This window comes from Anomaloglossus baeobatrachus, chromosome 6 (genome assembly GCF_048569485.1).
Source record: "Anomaloglossus baeobatrachus isolate aAnoBae1 chromosome 6, aAnoBae1.hap1, whole genome shotgun sequence".
NCBI classification, from domain to species: domain Eukaryota; kingdom Metazoa; phylum Chordata; class Amphibia; order Anura; family Aromobatidae; genus Anomaloglossus; species Anomaloglossus baeobatrachus.
Window position 1 is genome coordinate 368,783,916 of NC_134358.1, and position 23,584 is coordinate 368,807,499.

At 44.9% G+C, this 23,584-nt stretch overlaps 1 protein-coding gene across 2 annotated transcripts in view; it reads left to right on the forward strand.

Moving 5' to 3' along the window:
- ADCY1 (adenylate cyclase 1) overlaps positions 1-23,584 on the forward strand; it is a 1,189,286-nt gene that overhangs the window by 702,721 nt on the left and 462,981 nt on the right. For both annotated transcript variants that reach the window (XM_075315022.1, XM_075315023.1), the window contains one exon: positions 18,027-18,185. In XM_075315022.1, the coding sequence (XP_075171137.1) occupies positions 18,027-18,185 (159 nt within the window). The remainder of the gene's footprint in view (positions 1-18,026; positions 18,186-23,584) is intronic.

Consider the following 23,584-nt stretch of genomic DNA (forward strand, 5'->3'; position numbering starts at 1 on the left):
ATGTGAGTCACACCGCTATTACAGAGAATAGTAGTCAGGCAGGGTCAAAACATTAATTGAGGAACAGGAACAGAATGGGACGGCCAGGACTTAATCAGAAAACAAGCAGAGGTGAAATGCGTATCGGCCAACAAGGTACATAAACAGCAAGCAGGAAAAGTAGTCAGGTAACAAGCACACAAAATCATAAAACTGAACTGGGGGTAAAATTAACCAGAGGTTCATAGCTATGTCTGGCAGTGGTCTGCAGACAGGATGGGCATAAAAAAGGGTGTGGTGTCTTCCCATTGGTTGTAGCTGAATGATGGTATTTCATCTGTGAGATACCCACCAGCTACATTCAGCCAGAGATTCTGCATCTGTCAAGGTAATGCAGCCCAGTGGGTGAGCATAACCTGCGTCCACCTGCGCCGCTGGCATCGACTACTCTCCCATCATCAGCACTATTCATGAAAGGAACACGTTGTCACCTGGCGACCGGAGTACAAATTGACGGAGCGGACTCCGTTGGTGACTTAACAGCCGTGTGCGGCAATGATGCAAACCTGGCTGCGGGCCATCCTCAGGGCAATGTGACACACGTGCCTTTTATGGCTCACGTGTTGATCCGAATTCTCCAGCAATTTTTAAAACACCATCACGGCCTACATGGCCTTGTGCAGCGGGCACGCTCGCTATGTGCTCACTTCCATCGTGCGCACACAGCAGCTCAACAACTTTCATCACTCCGGAAGTCTTAGGGTCTGGCAGTTAAACGCCGGAAATGCGATGTTCCGACACGCAGGAATTGGAATCTGCACATGTTGCAGCGTGTGTGGCAGCACCGCAGAGCCCTGCTGAAATACGGTAAGACATATAGCCTGGGATAAGTTGATCCAGAGGTGGTGCAGATCACGCTGCTGGAGTGGTGTCAGATCAAGGACCTATGCACCCTGCTACACAGTTTTGAAATGTCGACGAAGATGTTTAGCACTGGCAATGTCATTCTCAGCGTGACAATTCTGGTCATCTACATGATGGAGCACACTGTAATTATTATTCGGAGTCAGGTGTTGGGACAAGAGGAAGGGGAGGAAGTACAGGAGGAGTCATATGCGGAAGGGATAACAAGATCTACGAGGTCCAGATGGTCAGCGGCACCTATGCGGCAGTCATGGTGAGGGAGAGGGATTAACAAGGGCGCATAGTATCAGCAAAAAGTGTTGATGAAAGTGCAGGAGCCCATGAAGAAATGGAGGACGAACTGGCGATGGGCATGGAAGACTCAGCAGATGAGTGAGAGCTTGCTCACATTTCGGTTGTGCGAGGTTGTGGGTAGAGGGCAGAGGAAGGATGCACGATTCTCACCTCTCTGCCACCAACACACCAAGGACTTGGTCCTCCTGGATGCACAAGACACATGAGCGCCTTCTTGCTGCACTACCTACATGACCCTCGGATTGTATGAATTTGAAGTAATCCTGAATACTGGGTTGCCACACTGTTAGATCCCCGGTACAAGACAAAATTTGGCGAACTAATTCCTGCCATAGAAATAGACGCACGTATACAGGAGTATCTGCAGAATGTGGTACGCAATCTTAGATCTACTTTTCCACTAAACACCAGTGCTGCACAGAGTGAATCTCAACACTTTGTCATGGATAGGAGGAAATGGTCTTTTACTTGTCCACATCGGAGGGACCGAGGGATGGCTGCTGTGCTGAGATGGCGTTGAGTACGGTGTCCCTGCACAGTTGCACTTTTGGTCATATCCCAAAATGAGTTGAAAAAGGACAGATGCTGTTGGAAAGGGGAACAGGTGTGTTGGAAAGGGGAAAAAAATTTTGGTCCGTGGATTTGGTGGTTAAACAACTGTAACATTTGCTGAAGAAACAACATCTGTTACAGTGGGACTGGCAGATTTGGATAAAGTGGTATATAATCTGTGACCGCTATATAACAAAAATTAATAAGAAAAGAAAGAGAAAGGTATATATCACCTTCAGCAGTCAGTGTCCACCGTGCTCCCAGTTGGAAAAGGAGAGGTTGGCAACTTGAAGGTTTGGTGGAGGATACAGAGCTGTGTGGCTATGAAACTAATAGTAGCCTGAACCGAGTTAGACGCCATTCGGATCTGGAGACTGTGAGCCCTGTTAGCGTCACAGGGTCCACATGCCCACCCAGCCCAGGAACTCCCTGTTAACAACACAGGGGCCATTGAGTACGCTGACCGTGTGCGTAGGGGCCACACCTGTGGACAGCAGGCGCATCAGCAGCAGCAGGCCTGTTAATGCCACTGGGCTGCACAAGCAGGACTGTTAGGACAGGAGCTGGTCTTAACCGTTCTGCGTTACCAACTGTGGTGGTGGCCTGCATCCACCACCCTATCCCTGCCTACCTCTGGCCTAAAGCCGCAATGGGTTCAACACATGGAGGTGTGCTCTTTCGGAGCATAATAGAAGACTGCGCACCTCCTTGTTGGCTCCAGCCCCTTTTATAACCTGGGTCCGCCCCAAACCAGGGTGAACCACAATGCACCTCCTGGAGACAAAAGCAGAGTGACACGTCATGAGTGGCATAACTAGCGTCCTATTTGGAAACGCAACTTCAATGATGACCTCATGGCTGCCATGACCCAAACACCTCACCAGTCATCGTCTGACCATCAATAATGCGGTGACAAGTCATAGGTGTGGGCCTCTGCAAGCCATTTGGGAGGACACCTGATGCCCTGTGGTCTATATGGGACCCCCACATCAGGGCCAGGGCCAAAGAGTTCATTACCGGACCTAGTCTCTGATGCAGGAAGTGCCTGAGCATGCTCAGTAGCATGAAATACAGTCTCTGAAAAAAGACTATCAGCTTTAGCATGGTGTCTAGGCACAAAACAGGACTTAGACCCGGCACAGAATGCAAGCACCTGTGCAAAGAGGCTTTTCACACTTAGTGTGGGAGCATGCGCTGTATCCCGAAATGAAGACTTAGCGTCAGGAATGGCACAGTCAGGCTGAGCATACTCACTAGGCGAAACACTGTAATTATGCTGCAGCTGGGGTACATCGGCACACGCATGCGCACTAGCTGCCTCTCCACACTTAGACGTGGAGGGGAAATTTGTCTTGGAGATGCTGTCTATGAACAGAAGGAAAAGCTAAAGGAAGCCTGACTTTCTATCCCTCCGAATTATGAAATGCAGCAATGAATTCCATGAGTTTGCTATAACATTAGCGTAGCTAAATGTGCATGAGGGTGTGATGTAGAGGTGCTAGAAATAGCTTGTCACCAGTGGGGCACTAATGGAATACAACAGCCAGTTCTATGATGCCACAAAATGGCAGTATTTTGTGCTATCATTATAGCTTATTAAAAACAGAGCACGAGGTTGTCATGCAGAGGTGCTGCACATAAATTTGCAGTAGTGTGAATAGACAAAAGTACAATAGCCACGTTTAGGATACAACTAGGTACAGTGAGTGTTTGCTAGTATAATGGCTGAGTTTAAAAAAGTTTGAGTGTGCAATGCAGGCAGACGTGCTGCAAATAACGTTCCAATACTGTGAATTGACAAAAGTACAATAGCCACGTTTAGGATACAACTAGGTACAGTGAGTGTTTGCTAGTATAATGGCTGAGTTTAAAAAAGTTTGAGTGTGCAATGCAGGCAGACGTGCTGCAAATAACGTTCCAATACTGTGAATTGACAAAAGTACAATAGCCACGTTTAGGATACAACTAGGTACAGTGAGTGTTTGCTAGTATAATGGCTGAGTTTAAAAAAGTTTGAGTGTGCAATGCAGGCAGACGTGCTGCAAATAACGTTCCAATACTGTGAATTGACAAAAGTACAATAGCCACGTTTAGGATACAACTAGGTACAGTGAGTGTTTGCTAGTATAATGGCTGAGTTTAAAAAAGTTAGAGTGTGCAATGCAGGCAGACGTGCTGCAAATATCGTTCCAATACTGTGAATAGACAAAAGTAAAATAGCCACGTTTAGGATACAACTAGGTACACTGAGTGTTTGCTAGTATAATGGCTGAGTTTAAAAAAGTTAGAGTGTGCAATGCAGGCAGACGTGCTGCAAATAACGTTCCAATACTGTGAATAGACAAAAGTACAATAGCCACGTTTAGGATACAACTAGGTACACTGAGTGTTTGCTAGTATAATGGCTTAGTAACAATGAGTTGTAGTGTGCAATGCAGGCAGACGTGCTCTGCAAATGTCTTTGCACTAGTGGGACTATAGCAAAGTCCAATAGCCACGTTTAGGATGCCACTAGGTACACTGAGTGTTTGCTAGTAAAATTGCTTAGTTTAAAAAAGTTGGAGTGTGCAATGCAGGCAGATGTGCTCTGCTAATATCTTTGCACTAGTGGGACTATAGCAAAGTCCAATAGCCACGTATAGGATGCCACTAGGTACACTGAGTGTTTGCTAGTATAATGGCTTAGTTAAAATGAGTTTGAGTGTGCAATGCAGGCAGACGCGCTATGCAAATGTCTTTGCACTAGTGGGACTATAGCAAAGTCCAATAGCCACGTATAGGATGCCACTAGGTACACTGAGTGTTTGCTAGTATAATGGCTTGGTTTTAATGAGTTGGAGTGTGCAATGCAGGCAGACGCGCTCTGCAAATGTCTTTGCACTAGTGGGACTATAGCAAAGTCCAATAGCCACGTATAGGATGCCACTAGGTACACTGAGTGTTTGCTAGTATAATGGCTTGGTTAGAATGAGTTGTAGTGTGCAATGCAGGCAGATGTGCTCTGCTAATGTCTTTGCACTAGTGGGACTATAGCAAAGTCCAATAGCCACGTATAGGATGCCACTAGGTACACTGAGTGTTTGCTAGTATAATGGCTGAGTTTAAAAAAGTTAGAGTGTGCAATGCAGGCAGACGTGCTGCAAATATCGTTCCAATACTGTGAATAGACAAAAGTACAATAGCCACGTTTAGGATACAACTAGGTACACTGAGTGTTTGCTACTATAAATGGCTGAGTTTAAAAAAGTTTGAGTGTGCAATGCAGGCAGACGTGCTGCAAATAACGTTCCAATACTGTGAATTGACAAAAGTACAATAGCCACGTTTAGGATACAACTAGGTACACTGAGTGTTTGCTACTATAAATGGCTGAGTTTAAAAAAGTTAGAGTGTGCAATGCAGGCAGACGTGCTGCAAATATCGTTCCAATACTGTGAATAGACAAAAGTACAATAGCCACGTTTAGGATACAACTAGGTACACTGAGTGTTTGCTAGTATAATGGCTTAGTAACAATGAGTTGTAGTGTGCAATGCAGGCAGACGTGCTCTGCAAATGTCTTTGCACTAGTGGGACTATAGCAAAGTCCAATAGCCACGTTTAGGATGCCACTAGGTACACTGAGTGTTTGCTAGTAAAATTGCTTAGTTTAAAAAAGTTGGAGTGTGCAATGCAGGCAGATGTGCTCTGCTAATATCTTTGCACTAGTGGGACTATAGCAAAGTCCAATAGCCACGTATAGGATGCCACTAGGTACACTGAGTGTTTGCTAGTATAATGGCTTAGTTAAAATGAGTTTGAGTGTGCAATGCAGGCAGACGCGCTATGCAAATGTCTTTGCACTAGTGGGACTATAGCAAAGTCCAATAGCCACGTATAGGATGCCACTAGGTACACTGAGTGTTTGCTAGTATAATGGCTTGGTTTTAATGAGTTGGAGTGTGCAATGCAGGCAGACGCGCTCTGCAAATGTCTTTGCACTAGTGGGACTATAGCAAAGTCCAATAGCCACGTATAGGATGCCACTAGGTACACTGAGTGTTTGCTAGTATAATGGCTTGGTTAGAATGAGTTGTAGTGTGCAATGCAGGCAGATGTGCTCTGCTAATGTCTTTGCACTAGTGGGACTATAGCAAAGTCCAATAGCCACGTATAGGATGCCACTAGGTACACTGAGTGTTTGCTAGTATAATGGCTTAGTTAAAATGAGTTTGAGTGTGCAATGCAGGCAGACGCGCTATGCAAATGTCTTTGCACTAGTGGGACTATAGCAAAGTCCAATAGCCACGTATAGGATGCCACTAGGTACACTGAGTGTTTGCTAGTATAATGGCTTGGTTAGAATGAGTTGTAGTGTGCAATGCAGGCAGATGTGCTCTGCTAATGTCTTTGCACTAGTGGGACTATAGCAAAGTCCAATAGCCACGTATAGGATGCCACTAGGTACACTGAGTGTTTGCTAGTATAATGGCTTAGTTAAAATGAGTTTGAGTGTGCAATGCCGGCAGACGCGCTATGCAAATGTCTTTGCACTAGTGGGACTATAGCAAAGTCCAATAGCCACGTATAGGATGCCACTAGGTACACTGAGTGTTTGCTAGTATAATGGCTTGGTTTTAATGAGTTGGAGTGTGCAATGCAGGCAGACGCGCTCTGCAAATGTCTTTGCACTAGTGGGACTATAGCAAAGTCCAATAGCCACGTATAGGATGCCACTAGGTACACTGAGTGTTTGCTAGTATAATGGCTTGGTTAGAATGAGTTGTAGTGTGCAATGCAGGCAGACGCGCTCTGCAAATGTCTTTGCACTAGTGGGACTATAGCAAAGTCCAATAGCCACGTATAGGATGCCACTAGGTACACTGAGTGTTTGCTAGTATAATGGCTTGGTTAGAATGAGTTGTAGTGTGCAATGCAGGCAGACGCGCTCTGCAAATGTCTTTGCACTAGTGGGACTATAGCAAAGTCCAATAGCCACGTATAGGATGCCACTAGGTACACTGAGTGTTTGCTAGTATAATGGCTTAGTTATCAGTTGGAGTGTGCAGAGGACAAGAGGGTACAGTGGCAGGATTGTGGTGCTCTGGGTAGAGGAATGGAAGCCTGCCTTTCTATTCCCTCCTAATGGTGAAATGCAGGTAGGAAATCCCTGACCTGGGCTACACAGACGCTGTTGCTGTTTGCAGGACCTGTCACCTATGGCTCTCTGACCCTGCCGGTTGGAGCCCTTAAAAGGACTGCTATAAAGTGCTCTCCCTAAGCTGTCTAACGCTGTGTATGCAGCGCATACAGCTGGATCGGCTATAGGACTCAGGAAGACGGAGCTGCGACAGTGATGTCTGACACCAAAGACGCAGAAGGCAGATAATGGCGTCCGTGAAGAAAATGTCCGGTTTTATAATGCAGGGACATGTGACATGCAGATCCTATCACACATGCCGTTGCTTCTCTGGCTCAAAGTCCACTTAGCTGTGTGTGTGTCTGGGATTGGCTGACATGCTGGCCCGCCCCACAAGACGCGCGCGCTTAGGGAAGGAAGACAAGAAAAAAAAAAAAAAAAAATGGCGATCGCCATTATAGAAACAGCAGTGATCTGAAGGCGCTGTTCACGCACACTATACACTGAAATGTGATAATAGTTTGATTCACAGAGTGACTTACACTATTACAGCAGAAACCAAGCTATGATTTAGCTGTTTTTTGGCTGCTAGAACCGTTCTCGAACGTTTCTAGAACTACCGAGCTTTTGCAAAAAGCTCGAGTTCTAGTTCGATCTAGAACATGCCCCAAAATCACTCGAGCCGCGAACTGGAGAACCACGAACCACGAACCGCGCTCAACTCTACTAATTATTATGGTCTTTTATGATAAATCCTTATTGGCATGTCCTATGACATGTGTATAGATCACGTAGGAGGAAGTGAGCTTTCCTCATTACTTACAGTATGTCATATGCACTGGTGCACACACACAGGTGCACAGGAGGAAGATGGCCCCTGTGCAAAGACAATACATGGGCCCTTTGCAGTCATCATAATGCACACCTTCTCTGGAGGTAGAAATGGACCCACACATCTCTTGGGCACAGCAGAAGAATAGTTCGACATCAGGACCAGGACATTTAGATTCTTGAATATTTAACAGTGACTGTGATCCCAGAAGTTAGACATTCCCCCCTCCCAAAGGTCATTTAGATGTCAGTTTTTTTTCTCTCGTGAGAAACATGGTTTGCGTTTCATCAGTGTTTTTCATCAGAAGTTCATCACATGTTAGAGTATTGTAACGGGGTGCCAGGGGTGCCTCTGGCCTTGTAGTCGTGGCCCTTGCAATCAGGCTTACCCCTGGTTCCACCGTCACTATGGGGACAGGAGATGACTTGGTGGGGCAGAGTGTGGTGGTGATGCAGATGTTATCCGGCGCACAAACACTCTTCAGGCAGGGTTCGATGCAATGAACAAACATTCTTTTATTCTTCACAAAGTCCCAAACAAAGCAATAAAGGTGATGATACGCTTTCTTAGCTGGGGGAAGCCTGTCCTTGCGTCCCCTCCAGTGGGGATGTGCCTGGCTACTCCACTTCGCCCGGCTCCCACTTCTGGCTACCCACAGCCCGGACCCACACCGGACTGCTTCACACTATGAGGTTCCGCCCACTCCTTTTCTCACCGGCTTCCCTGATTTCCAGCTCCCACACTCTGCCCCGGCTCTGCTGCTCCGCTCCTGTCCCCGAGACGACTGCTCCCTTGATCTAATCTTTTCCTCACACCCTTGCTCTCTCCTACCCTTGTCTCTGCCGGCTCCTCCTCCCCACTGTGGTGACAGCCGTCCCACCCGGCCACTAGGGGTACCCTAACACAATACACATGCACATACAAATAAAACATTTTTATTAATAACATTTCCGGGTTAACTATGTTCCCTTTTGCAGGGGTCTGCTCACCCACTGCATACCTCCCCTCTTAAAACCCGAGCCTCCCGGCACGGCTCTTACTTAAAACACACAGAAGCACGTAAAATCTGCAATACCGTCCACAATAGGCGCAGCACCCACACAGAGGGCACCAGTCCCGCGCCCGGCGGTTTCTGCAGCGCTGCCGGTCCTTCTTTCAACTAGCGCCCGGAGGCTCAACAGCGCTCCCGGTCTTAGATGGGCGCCCGGAGGCTTGGCAACAGCGCTCCCGGTCTTAGATGGGGCGACTGCCCGTACAAACACACAGAAGGGAGCTCGTCCCGTGAAACTTCAAAAGAACTTCTGCCGGCTAAACGGCGCCGGACTTAAACAACAGATCAGCAGTGGTGACTTACTCTGGGGGCCAGGCCCTCTTCCATTCCTCCGCTTGGGCCTGGATGTATGCCCCCAGGGATTGTCCCGGCTGCTGACGGATCCTCTGGAAGGACGCAGGGGCGTAGGGTGGCTCCACAGGCGCAGCTGCTGCAGCTCCTCTCGGTGGTGAAGGCGTCGCTGCCCCTGACAATCTTGCTGGTAACGGCGGCGGTGTCAATGCTGAGACTGGGTAGAGTGGAGGCGGGTCTTCGTTTCCCGCTCTTAAACGGACTCCACCCCCAGCCTCACGCATCATCTTGACTCCTCCGCTGAGGTACTTCTTTTTCTTCTTCTTCCATGCCCTGGAGCTGGCGCCTCCCCTCTTTGGGCGGAGTACTCCATGCTTTCTCTTCGGCACCGGCCAGCCCCAGGCTCTTCTTTCGGCGCCAATTCTTCGCGCCTTTTCTTCCTTACAGATAACGGCCTCCTTGGCGCCATCTTGTACCCGGTCCAACGCTACGGGTACTAGGTTCTCTTCCCACCACGGGACTGGAAATCCTGTATCACGGTCCGGATCCTGTGCTTCAGGCACGACCCGATCTCCAGCCTCCTGGGTTCCTGGCAGGGGAATCGCATCCTGCCGACTACGCCACATGTAACGGGGTGCCAGGGGTGCCTCTGGCCTTGTAGTCGTGGCCCTTGCAATCAGGCTTACCCCTGGTTCCACCGTCACTATGGGGACAGGAGATGACTTGGTGGGGCAGAGTGTGGTGGTGATGCAGATGTTATCCGGCGCACAAACACTCTTCAGGCAGGGTTCGATGCAATGAACAAACATTCTTTTATTCTTCACAAAGTCCCAAACAAAGCAATAAAGGTGATGATACGCTTTCTTAGCTGGGGGAAGCCTGTCCTTGCGTCCCCTCCAGTGGGGATGTGCCTGGCTACTCCACTTCGCCCGGCTCCCACTTCTGGCTACCCACAGCCCGGACCCACACCGGACTGCTTCACACTATGAGGTTCCGCCCACTCCTTTTCTCACCGGCTTCCCTGATTTCCAGCTCCCACACTCTGCCCCGGCTCTGCTGCTCCGCTCCTGTCCCCGAGACGACTGCTCCCTTGATCTAATCTTTTCCTCACACCCTTGCTCTCTCCTCCCCTTGTCTCTGCCGGCTCCTCCTCCCCACTGTGGTGACAGCCGTCCCACCCGGCCACTAGGGGTACCCTAACACAATACACATGCACATACAAATAAAACATTTTTATTAATAACATTTCCGGGTTAACTATGTTCCCTTTTGCAGGGGTCTGCTCACCCACTGCAGTATCATCATAATGTCACCAGTTCGGTCTGAGTTTCATCAGTGTTTCTCAGACCAAGGAGAAATAAATTGGACAAGAGCATTACCTCATAGACTATCATAGGTATGAGTGCTAACTCATACAAGAAAAACTGACATGGGAACGAGCCCTTACCTGTAAAATTATATAACTTCTGTCTGTAATCCACATTTCAGTTGCCCATGAAACATAAACGTTTACTGCACAAAACCCAAATTCTCACCACAAAGTAGACAATATAGGTAGAATATATGACTGAGGACAATAGCTGGAGTTGACAATAGTTTGGTGCAGCTCAAGGGAGGAAATAAATACGTTCTAGAAAGCAGCATGGGTCTGTAATTATGTCTTTGTAAGTCTTTAATTCTGCTCTTCAGTCTCTCCTCCATCTTCTTACCCCCTCCTGATTCATTATACCTCAGTAGGCAAATATAATTGGGCACCCAGATAGCTGAGCTAATAGTCCCTCTTCTTTTGACCAAGATGGATGTTAGCTGCTTTTTTTTTTAGAGAGAGCATGATAAGTACATGATGCACAAGGAAGAGAAGAATTGGCTCATAAGTGGAGAAAAATTCCTATTTCTCTGATAACATATATTGCAAAGTTTTTGTATTTGCCTGTACTATTAGTTAATGCAAAGCTTGTTTAAAAAAAACAGTGTCCATTTAAAGCTGATGTATCACCTCACTAGATTTCACAATACAAACTGCACACATTATAAAATAAATATTTCAGCCCTGATAAAGATGCTGTATTTGCTTCGAAAATCCATGTAAAGACTGCTTTACACATTGCAATGTATCGTGTGATCGCATTTGCAATTTTATGCCCGTGTCGCACAATGTTGTAACCCCCGTCACACGTACTTAACTTCCAAACGACCTCGCTGTGGGCGGTGAACATCCACTTCCTGAAGGGGGAGGGACGTTCGGCATAGCGACGTCACACAGCGGTCGGCGACTAGAAGCAGAGGGGCGGAGATGAGCGAGACGTAAACATCCCGCCCACCTCCTTCCTTCTGCATTGCCGGTGGGCGCAGGTAAGCTGCAGTTCATCGTTCCTGGGGTGTCACATGGAGCGACGTGTGCTGCCCCGGGTACGATGAACAACAGGACGTTTGATTTTTAGAAAATGAGCGACGTGTCAGCGATGAACGAGAAGGTGAGTATTTCTGCTCGTTCATAGCTGTCACACGCTACGATATCACTAACGAGGCCGGATGTGCGTCACTTACGACGTGACCCGCCGACATTTCGTTATATATATCATAGCGTGTAAAGCCCGCTTTAAGATTAGCTGTATGATTGACTATGAAAGTTTAATTCACTTTCCATTCACCTAGTCTCATTGACAACTCTTCAGTGTCCCTCCTGCTGCTGAGATCTCACACTGCTCAGTACAGGCTGCAGCTATCAGTCAGACTGGCCATACAGAGGCTTGGACTCATGATCTGTTTATAATCATAATCATAGATTTTCAAAGTCTCATCAGGTTTCAGGCTATTCTGCATGTCTGCGTTCTGGCTTGACAACTAAACTGCAGCGTTTTGACGACTGTAAACACTTTTTGACAAAAAAAATGCATCCAAAACACATGCATTTTGGATGCATTTTGAATATGTTTTGAATGCATTTTGGATGCATTTCTGACAGTGCGGTTCCACTCGGTTCTGCTACATCCCTGTTCTGGCACAGCAGCACTATAGAGCATGGCTTGTTGCAGACAGAGACAGAGACACCCGATGAGAATGAACTTGGGTGAACCTCTCACATAAGTGCCGGGACAGAGGCAGTAGTGCGGGGCCTGCAGCTGTCAGAGGGGGTTCACCTGAGTTCATTCTCATCGCGCTGCTCTGTCTGTGTCGGGCCTGATTTGCGGTCACAGGTGGACTCACCTGTGACAGCAAATCACCTGAGTGACGTTCCGCTGATCGCGTGGCTCCCTTCAGTCACTCAGGTGATTTGCTGTCACAGGGGGAGGACTCCAGCTGTGATCGCAAATCAGCTGAGTGACATCCTGCTGATAGTGCGTGACTCACTTCACTTGCTGCGTGGAGCTCACAGTGAGTGGTCATGTTCTACGGCGCTCCCTGTGAGTGTCAGATGCAGCAGTGCTGGAAGCGTTGTGGGACCTCGTGTGAGTTACGTCGGACCTGGGGGTGTTTTTGAGGGGTTAATAAAGGGGTGAGAGAGGGTTTTTTTTGTCTTTTATGTCAAATAAAAGATTTTTCGGTGTTTGTGTTTATTTACTTTCACTTACAGATTAGTGATGGGGGCATTGACTGCCATCACTAAGCTAGGACTTGGTGGCAGCTATGGGCTGCCATTAAATCCTTATTGCCCTGACTGCCACTGCACCTGGGTAATTGGGATGAGTTGGGTAGAGTCCCGGGACTGTCGCATCTAATAGATGCGGCATTTCTGGCTGGCTGCTGACTGAGATTTTTAGGCTGGTGGGGCTCCCCAAAACGTAGGGCTCCCCATCCTGAGAAAAACAGCCTTCAGCCATGTGGCTTTACCTTGGCTGGTATCAAAATTGGGGGTGACCGCACGCCGTTTTTTTAAAATCATTTATTTATTTTACTGCATGATATAAACCCACCCATCGGAGGCTGTGATCGGTTGCAGTGAGACAGCTGTCACTCCGCGTGGGGTCGCTGTCTGACTGCACCCAATCATAGACACCAGTGGGTGGGGGAAGCAGTGAATATGAGATGAGCGGCCGGCATTTTCAGAAGCAGGAGAGGCTAAGGTAGCAGTGTGACAGTGGTGTCAGTGATTGGTGAATATGATGGAGAGAGGGAGATCGGTGTGAGAGAGAGGGATCGGTGTGGAGGAGAGAGATCGGTGAGAGAGATCGTTGAGAGAGAGATCGGTGAGAAAGAGAGATTGGTGAGAGAGAGATCGATGAGAGAGAGAGATTGGTGAGAGCGAGATCGATGAGAGGGAGAGATCCATGAGAGGGAGAGATCGGTGAGAGAGAGACAAAGACCTGCGACACCTCATTCGTTTCACTGGGTGGAAAATGCAACCAAAACGCAGTGGCATGCTGCTCTTTTCAGGCAACAATTTTGAGAAATATTTGACAAACAAAATGCTGTCTAAAAAAAAACAACGTGCGCATGGAATTTTCTGATTTCTCATAGACTTTGCTGAGGAAGCACAACGCATGCATTTTGTCAATAACACAGTGCAGTTTAAAATGCAACCAAAACGCAGGAAAAAAGCACACGTGTGGACATGGCCTAAGGGATCTTTTTATTACTATTGTAAAATTGGGTGTCAGAGCTTCTTTACGCAGCAAGTTTACAGTTGATTATTGAATGTGATGTGTTAGAAACAGTAAATTAACAAACCTAAAAATCTGAGCAACTTTCACAAAAGTCAAATTATGATGTGCAGTTAATTTGAAAGAATCTCCAAATAGGCCTGTGTGGAGTATTTGTGGCATGCAGTGCTTCTCGTATGTGAACGCCACTGCTGACTCCCAGTTCTATAAAGCAGGTTTATTATGAATCTATTCGGAAAGCATGTAAATGGCCCTGGCCAAGAGAAGCTTTCTAGCAAATTTTCTGACCTGGATATCAGCCTTACATAATTCTCCATATGTGCAGGACCATTATTGCGGCTCTTCGCACATTCTTGGGATTCAAAGGGAACCCCTCATACACATTTATTTATGCATCTAGATATTAAAGTTATGGAAATGCAGACACATATCAGAGACAGTTCTTCTGAGTTAATGATCTTGTCCTATTTCACCCTCAAACTTTGCTTCCCAATATCATGCCCATTCCTGTTTGGTTTGTATGCTTATCCTAGTTTATCAGTTGTGATATTTGCTTGAAAAATTTACTGTATCAAAACTTAATTAAAATATTTAAATTCATCCATGTGAAAAAAAAGTACATCTGGTTTACATTTACCTCCTTTTTTTGCATATGACCATTTGAAACACTTATGCAGTGCTACTCACCATTATTGGCACCCCTTAATTTCTTTCATAGATTGTACAATATCTACTGAAATAAATGGAAAAGCACCAAAGTTATATCTTCAGGATTTTTTATTTAGTGGTCCAAAGTAATACAACAATATATCAATGTCAACTTACATGCTGCACTTTCAAAGAAGAAGCCAAATAATCAGCATGTGCAGCAATATAGGCACCCCTAACTAACACTAGGTTGCACGCCCTTTGTCATTGATGACAGCCTCCAAACGTTTCTTGTAGTCATCTATAAGCTTCTTGCTCTCAGCTGGTATTTTCTCCCACTCTCCCTTTGCAGTTTGTTCAAGCTCTTGAATGTTTGCAGGGTTCTTTTTCCCAATGGCAGATTTCAGCTCACCCCAAAGATTTTCAATGGATTGAAGGTCATGAATCATTGCTGGTCATGTTAAAACAGAATATTTTTTCTTTTTCAGCCATTCCTGTGTACTTTTGGGTGTGTGCTTTGGGTCATTGTCTTGCTGTAGGACCCATGATCTTCGACTCAAACTAAGTTTTCTTACACTGAGTAGGACATTTTGTTCCAAAATCTCAAAATAATTCTCTGATTTCATGATTCCTGTGATACGGGCAAGGCCTCCTGTACCAGACGCAGCAAAGCAACCCCACAGCATTATAGATCCTCCACCATACTTAACTATTGGTAGGGTGTTTGTTTCCTTATTAGATTCATTGTGCAGTCTGTAAACAAACTGTTACTCTTTCGTGTGTCCACAGGACATTTTCCCAGAAAGATTGTGGTTTGTCAAGGTACGTTTTGGCAAAGATCAGTCATTCCTTTTTATGTCTTTCCTTCAGTAATGGTTTGTTTTTTTGCCTTTGTTTATAAAGTCCTGCTTAGTTTAGTATGCGGCGTATGGTTCTTGTTGAAACCATGACTTCACACTGTTCCAGGCCTTCAGGTCTTTGGATGTTTGACGTGGTGTTTTTTTCACCATTCGCACCAACCTTCAAGGACATCTCTTGTTAATTTTCCTCTTTCCCCCATGTCCAGGAAGGTTCTTTATGGTTCCATGCTTGGCAAACTTCTTAATAGCATTGTGCACTGTTGAAACTGGGATACCAAGGTCTTTGGAGGTGGCCTTAAACCCTTTGGAAGTCTTGTGTTTTCTAATGATAGCAGTTTTGATGTCCTCAGACAGCTCCTTTGTCTTCACCATTATGACAAAGGAACAGGGTCTACTATGTGGCTTTTTTAAACCCTGAAGTCATCATTCACTGGCTAATTCATGTCACATGGGCACCGACAATTTACCACAGGAGGAGAATTTATCATATGTAATTTACCAAAAGAGTCAAAAATGTGTTTCCATACTTATTTAATGTAAAGATGCCAATACCTGTGGCACAGCAGCTTTAAGTTTTTCTATTTTCCCCTACCATTAATTATTGTTATAAATTGTTGTTTATCATTTGTTCTTTTGTATCTAACACCAGTGCTCTATACATAAAAGCTGTTTCACTTGATTCATTTTTTTCAGGAGCTATTCCACGTTATGTACTTACACTTCATGCGTGCCAATAATGAGGAACAGAATTGTATAAGTAGAAAGTTAAGGAGTTTTTTTATCCTATTTTTTAGTCTTCTGACAGATCTAAATATGTACTAATTAAACATAGACCCATACGTTTGGGTCCATCTGGCTCTGACATCTGTTTAATACAACTTTTCTTTCTGTCAGGATTCTGATTTTTGAAAGTACGGGAAAACAAGGCAGTCTGAGCTATTGAAGATTGTCAAACACAGTTGTTTATACAGTCATATGAAAAAGTTTGGGCACCCCTATTAATGTTAACCTTTTTTCTTTAAAACAATTTGGGTTTTTGCAACAGCTATTTCAGTTTCGTATATCTAATAACTGATGGACTGAGTAATATTTCTGGATTGAAATGAGGTTTATTGTACTAACAGAAAATGTGCAGACTGCCTTTAAACAAAATTTGACCGGTGCAAAAGTATGGACACCTCAATATAAAAGTGACATTAATATTTTGTAGATCCTCCTTTTGCAAAAATAATAGCCTCTAGTCGCTTCCTGTAGCTTTTAATGAGTTCCTGGATCCTGGATGAAGGTATATTTGACCATTTCTGTTTACAAAACAATTCCAGTTCAGTTCAGTTTGATGGTCGCCGAGCATGGACAGCACGCTTCAAATCATCCCACAGATTTTCAATGATATTCAGGTCTGGGGACTGGGATGGCCATTCCAGAACATTGTAATTGTTCCTCTGCATGAATGCCTGAGTAGATTTGGAGCGGTGTTTTGGATCATTGTCTTGCTGAAATATCCATCCCCTGCGTAACTTCAACTTCGTCACTGATTCTTGCACATTATTGTCAAGAATCTGCTGATACTGAGTTGAATCCATGCGACCCTCGACTTTAACAAGATTCCCAGTGCCGGCATTGGCCACACAGCCCCAAAGCATGATGGAACCGCCACCAAATTTTACTGTGGGTAGCAAGTGCTTTTCTTGAAATGCCGTGTTTTTTTGCCTCCATGCATAACGCCTTTTTGTATAACCAAACAACTCAATCTTTGTTTCATCAGTCCACATGACCTTCTTCCAAAATGTAACTGGCTTGTCCAAATGTGCTTTTCCATACCTCAGGCGACTCTGTTTGTGGCGTGCTTGTAGAAACGGCTTCTTTCGCATCACTCTCCCATACAGATTCTCCTTGTGCAACGTGCGCTGTATTGTTGACTGATGCACATTGACACCATCTGCAGGAAGATGGAGCTGATGATCTTTGGAGGTGGTCTGTGGATTGTCTTTCACTGTTCTCACCATTCTTCTTCTTTGCCTTTCTGATATTTTTCTTGGCCTGCCACTTCTGGGCTTAACAAGAACTGTACCTGTGTTCTTTCATTTCCTTACTATGTTCCTCACAGTGGAAACTGACAGTTTAAATCTCTGAGACAACTTTTTGTATCCTTCCCCTGAACAACTATGTTGAATAATCTTTGTTTTCAGATCATTTGAGAGTTGTTTTGAGGAGCCCATGATGCCACTCTTCATAGGAGATTCAAATAGGAGAACAACTTGCAAGTGGCCACCTTAAATACCTTTTCTCATGATTGGATACACCTGCCTATGAAGTTCAAAGCTCAATGAGGTTACAAAACCAATTTAGTGCTTTAGTAAGTCAGTAAAAAGTAGTTAGGAGTGTTCAAATCAAGAAATTGATAAGGGTGCCCATACTTTTCCACCGGTCAAATTTTGTTTAAATGCGGATTGCACATTTTAAAGTATATACTGGATGTGCTTTGCATACCTATTGAAAAAGAAGCATTTTACGACCAGTTTGTGATCACCACTGCTTTTTCTGGCCATTTTTTTGTGCAAAGTGAGGTGTAAATGAAGATAAGCACTGGAATACCAAATTAATTTCATAACAAAGACAGCTGCTAAGAACAGAGTAATGTAATTATGTACATTTTATTGTAATTGTGATATGAGGGATCCAAGAGGTAAAACATAAAATCCCTTATTGAGGCCTGATTACCGCCCTGAATTAGGCATCTACAATTCCTTCATGAGTAAGAAGTCCCCATGCCTAAGACACATTCACATTAATGAAAAAGCTATATGATGCTCTATACAAACGTCAGTGTTTGCCATATTAACTGTAGCTTCATTTCAATTCTTTTTTCTTTCAGATCTGTAGCAGAAGCGACAGAAGTGGATCTCAATATGAGAGTAGGACTGCACACGGGTCGTGTTCTATGTGGTGTCCTGGGGCTTCGGAAATGGCAATATGACGTCTGGTCTAATGATGTAACTCTGGCCAATGTAATGGAAGCTGGTGGATTACCTGGGTATTTCTTTATTACATATAATATCTTTTCAGTTTCACTGTTAAATAACTGGAATTATTAATTCAGGATAAAGGGGTTATGCTAATTAATTACAAGCGAGCTAAACAAAATATACTTGCCATTTTAACCCCTCCATTCCAGTGATAGATCCCTAATTCTCCCCACTGATTACATAGATTGCAGGCACCATAGTCCATATAGTCCACATGTTATATACCGCTGAGACCAGTGACTGGTTGAAGTGGTAATGTGGGGAATGTGGACAGTGACTGCTGCAGCCAAGAACACAGAATTGGAGATGCAGTGCTCCAAGGGAAGGGAACAGAAGTCTGAGTATATTGGATTCTAAATACTTTTTGAAGTCATTCCCTACATGCAATGTACCATTACGTCCTATTTGGAAAGGAGTCCCTCCAAAATAGACATATTAGTATATCTTGTTGATTATTCAGGCACAGGAACTTTGCAGGAACTGTGCCCTCACAATCAGTAGTATAAGCTTATGGCCCCCAATGCAATAGCTCCAAACGGGACCCCAATTGTTTCAAATATTTAATAGTATGACAAAGGATTCCAAACACAATGGGCATGAATGTCAATTACAAAGGTGATTTCGGCCAATGGTATATGTGCCCCCCTGCCGCTGCTCGGATCCGGACCTTACGGTGGGTGGCTCGAGGGTCTCCGGACCCGGGGGGTCCCGCTGACACTCCGAATGAAAAGGGTGGGGGATGGTGGATGTAGGACGTATATGTACGGGCTGAGCCGTGTTAAGTTTGTGACGTCACTCACGGTGTGTGGTGAGGTTGGACACCACTGTTGTAGCTGCTCTGTTTCAAAAGTCAGCTTATGGGATCACCAGTGAGGTCCTCTGAATTAGGCCTCTTCAGGCCTAATCAAGATCGAGCGCTCGGAGAAAGGACCTGCATTCATGTGAGCATGATCAATTTTCTGTTTATTCAGCCAAGGTACAGTTTATTTATTCCATTTACAGATCAATGTGATATTGCAAAAAAAAGGTTTCTAGCTGGACTTTACAAGTTGCTCATATGACCTTTAAGTTTTAGCAAAACAAAAATGTACAGTCATGCATATGAGATAAGACGAAGATAAGAAGAACATTTAGCAGACAATAATAATCCTTGAAGAAAAAACAAAAAGCCAGCACTAAATGTGCACTTCAGCACTAAAAATTCCAAACTGTACTTATTATAAAAATGTTGAGATTTTTGGCAAAAAATTGCAATTTCTTGAGCTACCTCGCCACGTCACGGCAAATCTCATTTGAGGCAGTCCTACACTAAAATATTTTTATAAAATGTGCCATACGGCCTCACATATGAATAGTAGAACTGCTCTTAGCAGCACTCACCTGGTCTATTTCAATCCCGTACCCATGACTGAGTCATGGCTGTGGGCGGGACAGGTCCAAGCAAATGCTGCATGAAGTAAATAGCCTGTGGGCAAGGCCTGATGACTGAATGTGAACAGTCACCAACTGCCAAAATCTAGACAGGTAGAATACATCCCAAATTAGGGTGCATAGCAAGGTGGGGGTCAGCCACCGACCAATTCAATGAAGAAAAAACAAAAAGCCAGCACTAAATGTGCACTTCAGCACTAAAAATTCCTAACTGTACTTATTATAAAAATTTTGCGATTTTTGGCAAAAAATTGCAATTTCTTGAAAAGGCTTTTAGCTGGACTTTACAAGTTGCTCATATGACCTTTAAGTTTTAGCAAAACAAAAATGTATAGTCATGCATATGAGATAAGAAAAAGATAAGAAGAACATTTAGCAGACAATAATAATCCTTGAGCCTGTTTCTCATTCTGAAGGCTCCATAATGACTATGAACTACCACCAGATATACTTACTAATGGAACAATAAAATATCTTTAATAAAGAGATAAAGAAACTATTAACCCTTCTATATCAATTTCCCCCTTTTGTAAATGGTATAACCTTCACTACAGGGTCAGTAGGCGTCCAAATAGGAGCTGGTGGCTCATAGGCCTAGTACCCATGAGGGGTCTTACTACCACTTCACCCATCCACCCTCAGTGTGGACACCTACTCCCGGTCAGCAGAGGCCATTTGGGGTCCGTAGTAAACTACAGAGTGTTCAATACTGGGACTCTTAGCACATACATTATTCAGTAGTTTAGGTAATGCATATATCAATGCTTTTACAGCTATATAAAGCAATAGACAGAACAACAATATTTGCATACTGGTTTGTATAATGCCAGAAACCCAACCTGCTAGGCCCTTAAACCAATTGGCTGGATTCATAAAAGAAAATGTATTTCCCCACCAGGGTTCTTTGAAGGTATCGTGCTCTTTTAACCATTTATCCCTAAGTTCACTTGTTTTCTGTATATCTGCTGTAACATGGAGGATGCCTGCAGGGTCTCTGTAATGGCAACAGGCAGGACCAATTATTTGACACATTACGCCGTCTTTTGCTGTCATAAAGTCTAGCACTATAGTATGCTGGTTAGTGACTACAATTAGTTGTTTTTGTATAGCATTGGTAGCATTAAGAATCTCAAGAACCCGAAAAATTTGATCATCCAGGTAGTCAGTGGACTCTACTAGCTTGTCCCACATTTGCATTAAGAAAGGGTGTATGAAAATTTAGCACTAAATACCTTATTTGCTTTTCCCAATTCTACTACATGAGGCCTACCATTTGGCCGGGGTGTATTATCTGCTGCTCGTTTATACAAGGTATGAATTGGGACAGCTGCTACATCTACTTTACTATGAGGAACTATGAAAGTGGCTTGTGTTAGTCTGGCAAGTGTGCAAACCCCTCTCATGTCAGGGCTCACCCACTTGTGAGCACGATCCCACAAACCAAAAACACTCCCTCTGGGAAAATACAAAAGTGAGTTTGACTTTGTACACAATAAAGCAGATTCAGAAGCCCCTTCATGACTTTATGAGCACACCATATATTGTTTATTTGTTTTCCGGTCAAACCCGAGATACAGCTACCCCGCTCCCTCCTAAAAGTCCATCTAATAAATGATGATGTACAGCCCTCAATACCCTTCTGATATACTGTCTCATTGTCCATGATTGAGTCATGTGTATGTATATAGAAACAGTTATTGTCTTTTCCACAATTTCCAACACCATTGTATTGAAGACTGAACCATAATCCATCATGGGGAATGGGGCCCGAATGAGGAATCTTAGTCTTTATTTTGGCAATTATGCCCTTGTCTGAATTGTATTCCAGTCACCACGAGTATCCATCGGGCCGTGTGATATTTAGCTGGAACCAGGGTTTAGTGACCCATCCAACTATAGTCAATGTAGCAGATACATCACGAGGTACAGCTTTTCCCAAAAATCTAGATTGTCATTCTGCCGGTGGAGTGACCTTTTTAGAGTGACTGGCGTGGATCTAGGTGGGTTTTTCCTCAAGTTTCACTGAGGTGGATGTGGTCAGCTGGACTAGGAATGGGCCATCAAAGCGTGGATCTAGGCTCCTTCTCACGTGTCTGCGCACGACCACCCAATCACCTGGATTCAGCTGATGCACATCTGCACTTGCATTGGGATTTGGAATGGATGAAAAGACATGTTTATGCACCACATTAAGTCTTTCCTGTAAGGCCTGAACGTAGGCTGTCATAGTGCCGTGTTGCATCTGTAACACTTGTGGAAAGTACAGACCTGTTTTTGGGGCACTACCAAACAGGACTTCAAAAGGAGACAAGCCTGTCTTTCTATTTGGAGTGTGTCTGACTTAAAAGAGTGCCAGGGATAAGCACTCTACCCAATTCTTTCCTGTCTCTGCCATGGCCTTTTGAATTTTTAGTTTAAGTGTCCCGTTTAATCTCTCTACTTTTCCACTGCTCTGTGGATGATAAGGGGTATGGAATGCCTGCTCTATTCCCAGGGCCTACATAATGTCCCTCATTATTTCTCCAGTGAAGTGTGTACCCCTGTCACTTTCTATGGCTTCTGGGATGCCATACCTACAAACTAGTTCCTTCTTCAGTTTCACTGCAGTTGTTTTAGCAATTGCACATTTTACTGGATAGGCCTCAACCCATCCTGAGAAGAGATCTAAACATACCAGGACGTATTCATACACTCCTACCTTGGGTAGTTGTATGTAGTCTATTTGCAGTCGTTGAAACAGGTAGAGTGGTCTGGGTGTTGCTTTCTTAGGGACTTTTACTGTTTTACCTGGGTTGTGTTGTGCGCAGATAATGCAGGATTGTACGTGTTTGGAGGCTACTTAACTGAAGCCAGGAGCGATCCAGAAGGCATTCACCTGGTTACACATGTGACTTTTTGAGGCATGAGTGGGGCCATGTGTTGCTTGTGCCATCATAGGGAACAGGGACCTTGGTAAACACAACCTATCCTTCCTTTCCCATACTCCATTTGAGTTCAGCCCAGCTCCCATTTTCCCCCAGTGTTCCTTCTCTGTTTGGGCAGCCTGATGCTGGAGGGATTTCAGGACATCCAAACTCACTGTGGCTGTGACTTGCTGGCTCCCTGCCACTATCCTCTGATCCCTAGGCCTCTTTACCGCTGCTTTCGCAGCCGCATGCGCCCTTCTATTGCCCGCTACCTCCAGTGAGTCACCTTTTGTGTGTGCTTTCACCTTAATGATGCCAACCTGGACTGGTAACATTAGTGCCTCCATTAACCGTTTTACCAATTCTGCATTTTTAATAGGCTTACCAGCTGATGTAAGAAAAGCTCTACTTCTCCAGATAGGGCCAAAATCATGACAGATCCCAAATCCATAATTTGAGTCTGAATAAACATTAATTTTCCTACCTGATCCCGCTCTACACGCCTCAATGAGCACTGTTAGCTCCGCCTCCTGCGCGGACATATGCGGCGGGAGTGGTTCAGCTCGGATTACCTCAAAGTATTCATCCTCACTTGCTACCATTGTCACTAATTCCCCCTTTTCTGAACCTACTGGCAAAAGGGTGGCTGGATTCAGAACATTACACCTCTTGAGGGAGACATACTCAGGAATCAGAAGAGCACATTCAAGTCTGAGCTGCCTGGCCATAGACAGGTGTTTCGGTTGGACTTGCACAAGTATAGCATGGATGTCATGCGGGGAGTAAATTGTTAAGGGAAATGTCAATGTGATCTCACAAGCCTTCCCTAGCAGTACTGCAGCAGCCGCCACAGCGCGGACACACGTGGGAGACCCTCTGATAACTGGGTCCAATCGCGCTGAGTAGTAAGCTATTGGTCTTTGTTTGTCACCATGTTGCTGTGTGAGAACGGCTGTCGCATGCCCTCCCTGTTCTGTGCAAAACAAGAAAAATGGTTGATCGTAATTTGGAATACCTAGGGCCGGGGCCTATACAATGAGTAGTTTAAGGGAATGGAAGGAATCCATAGC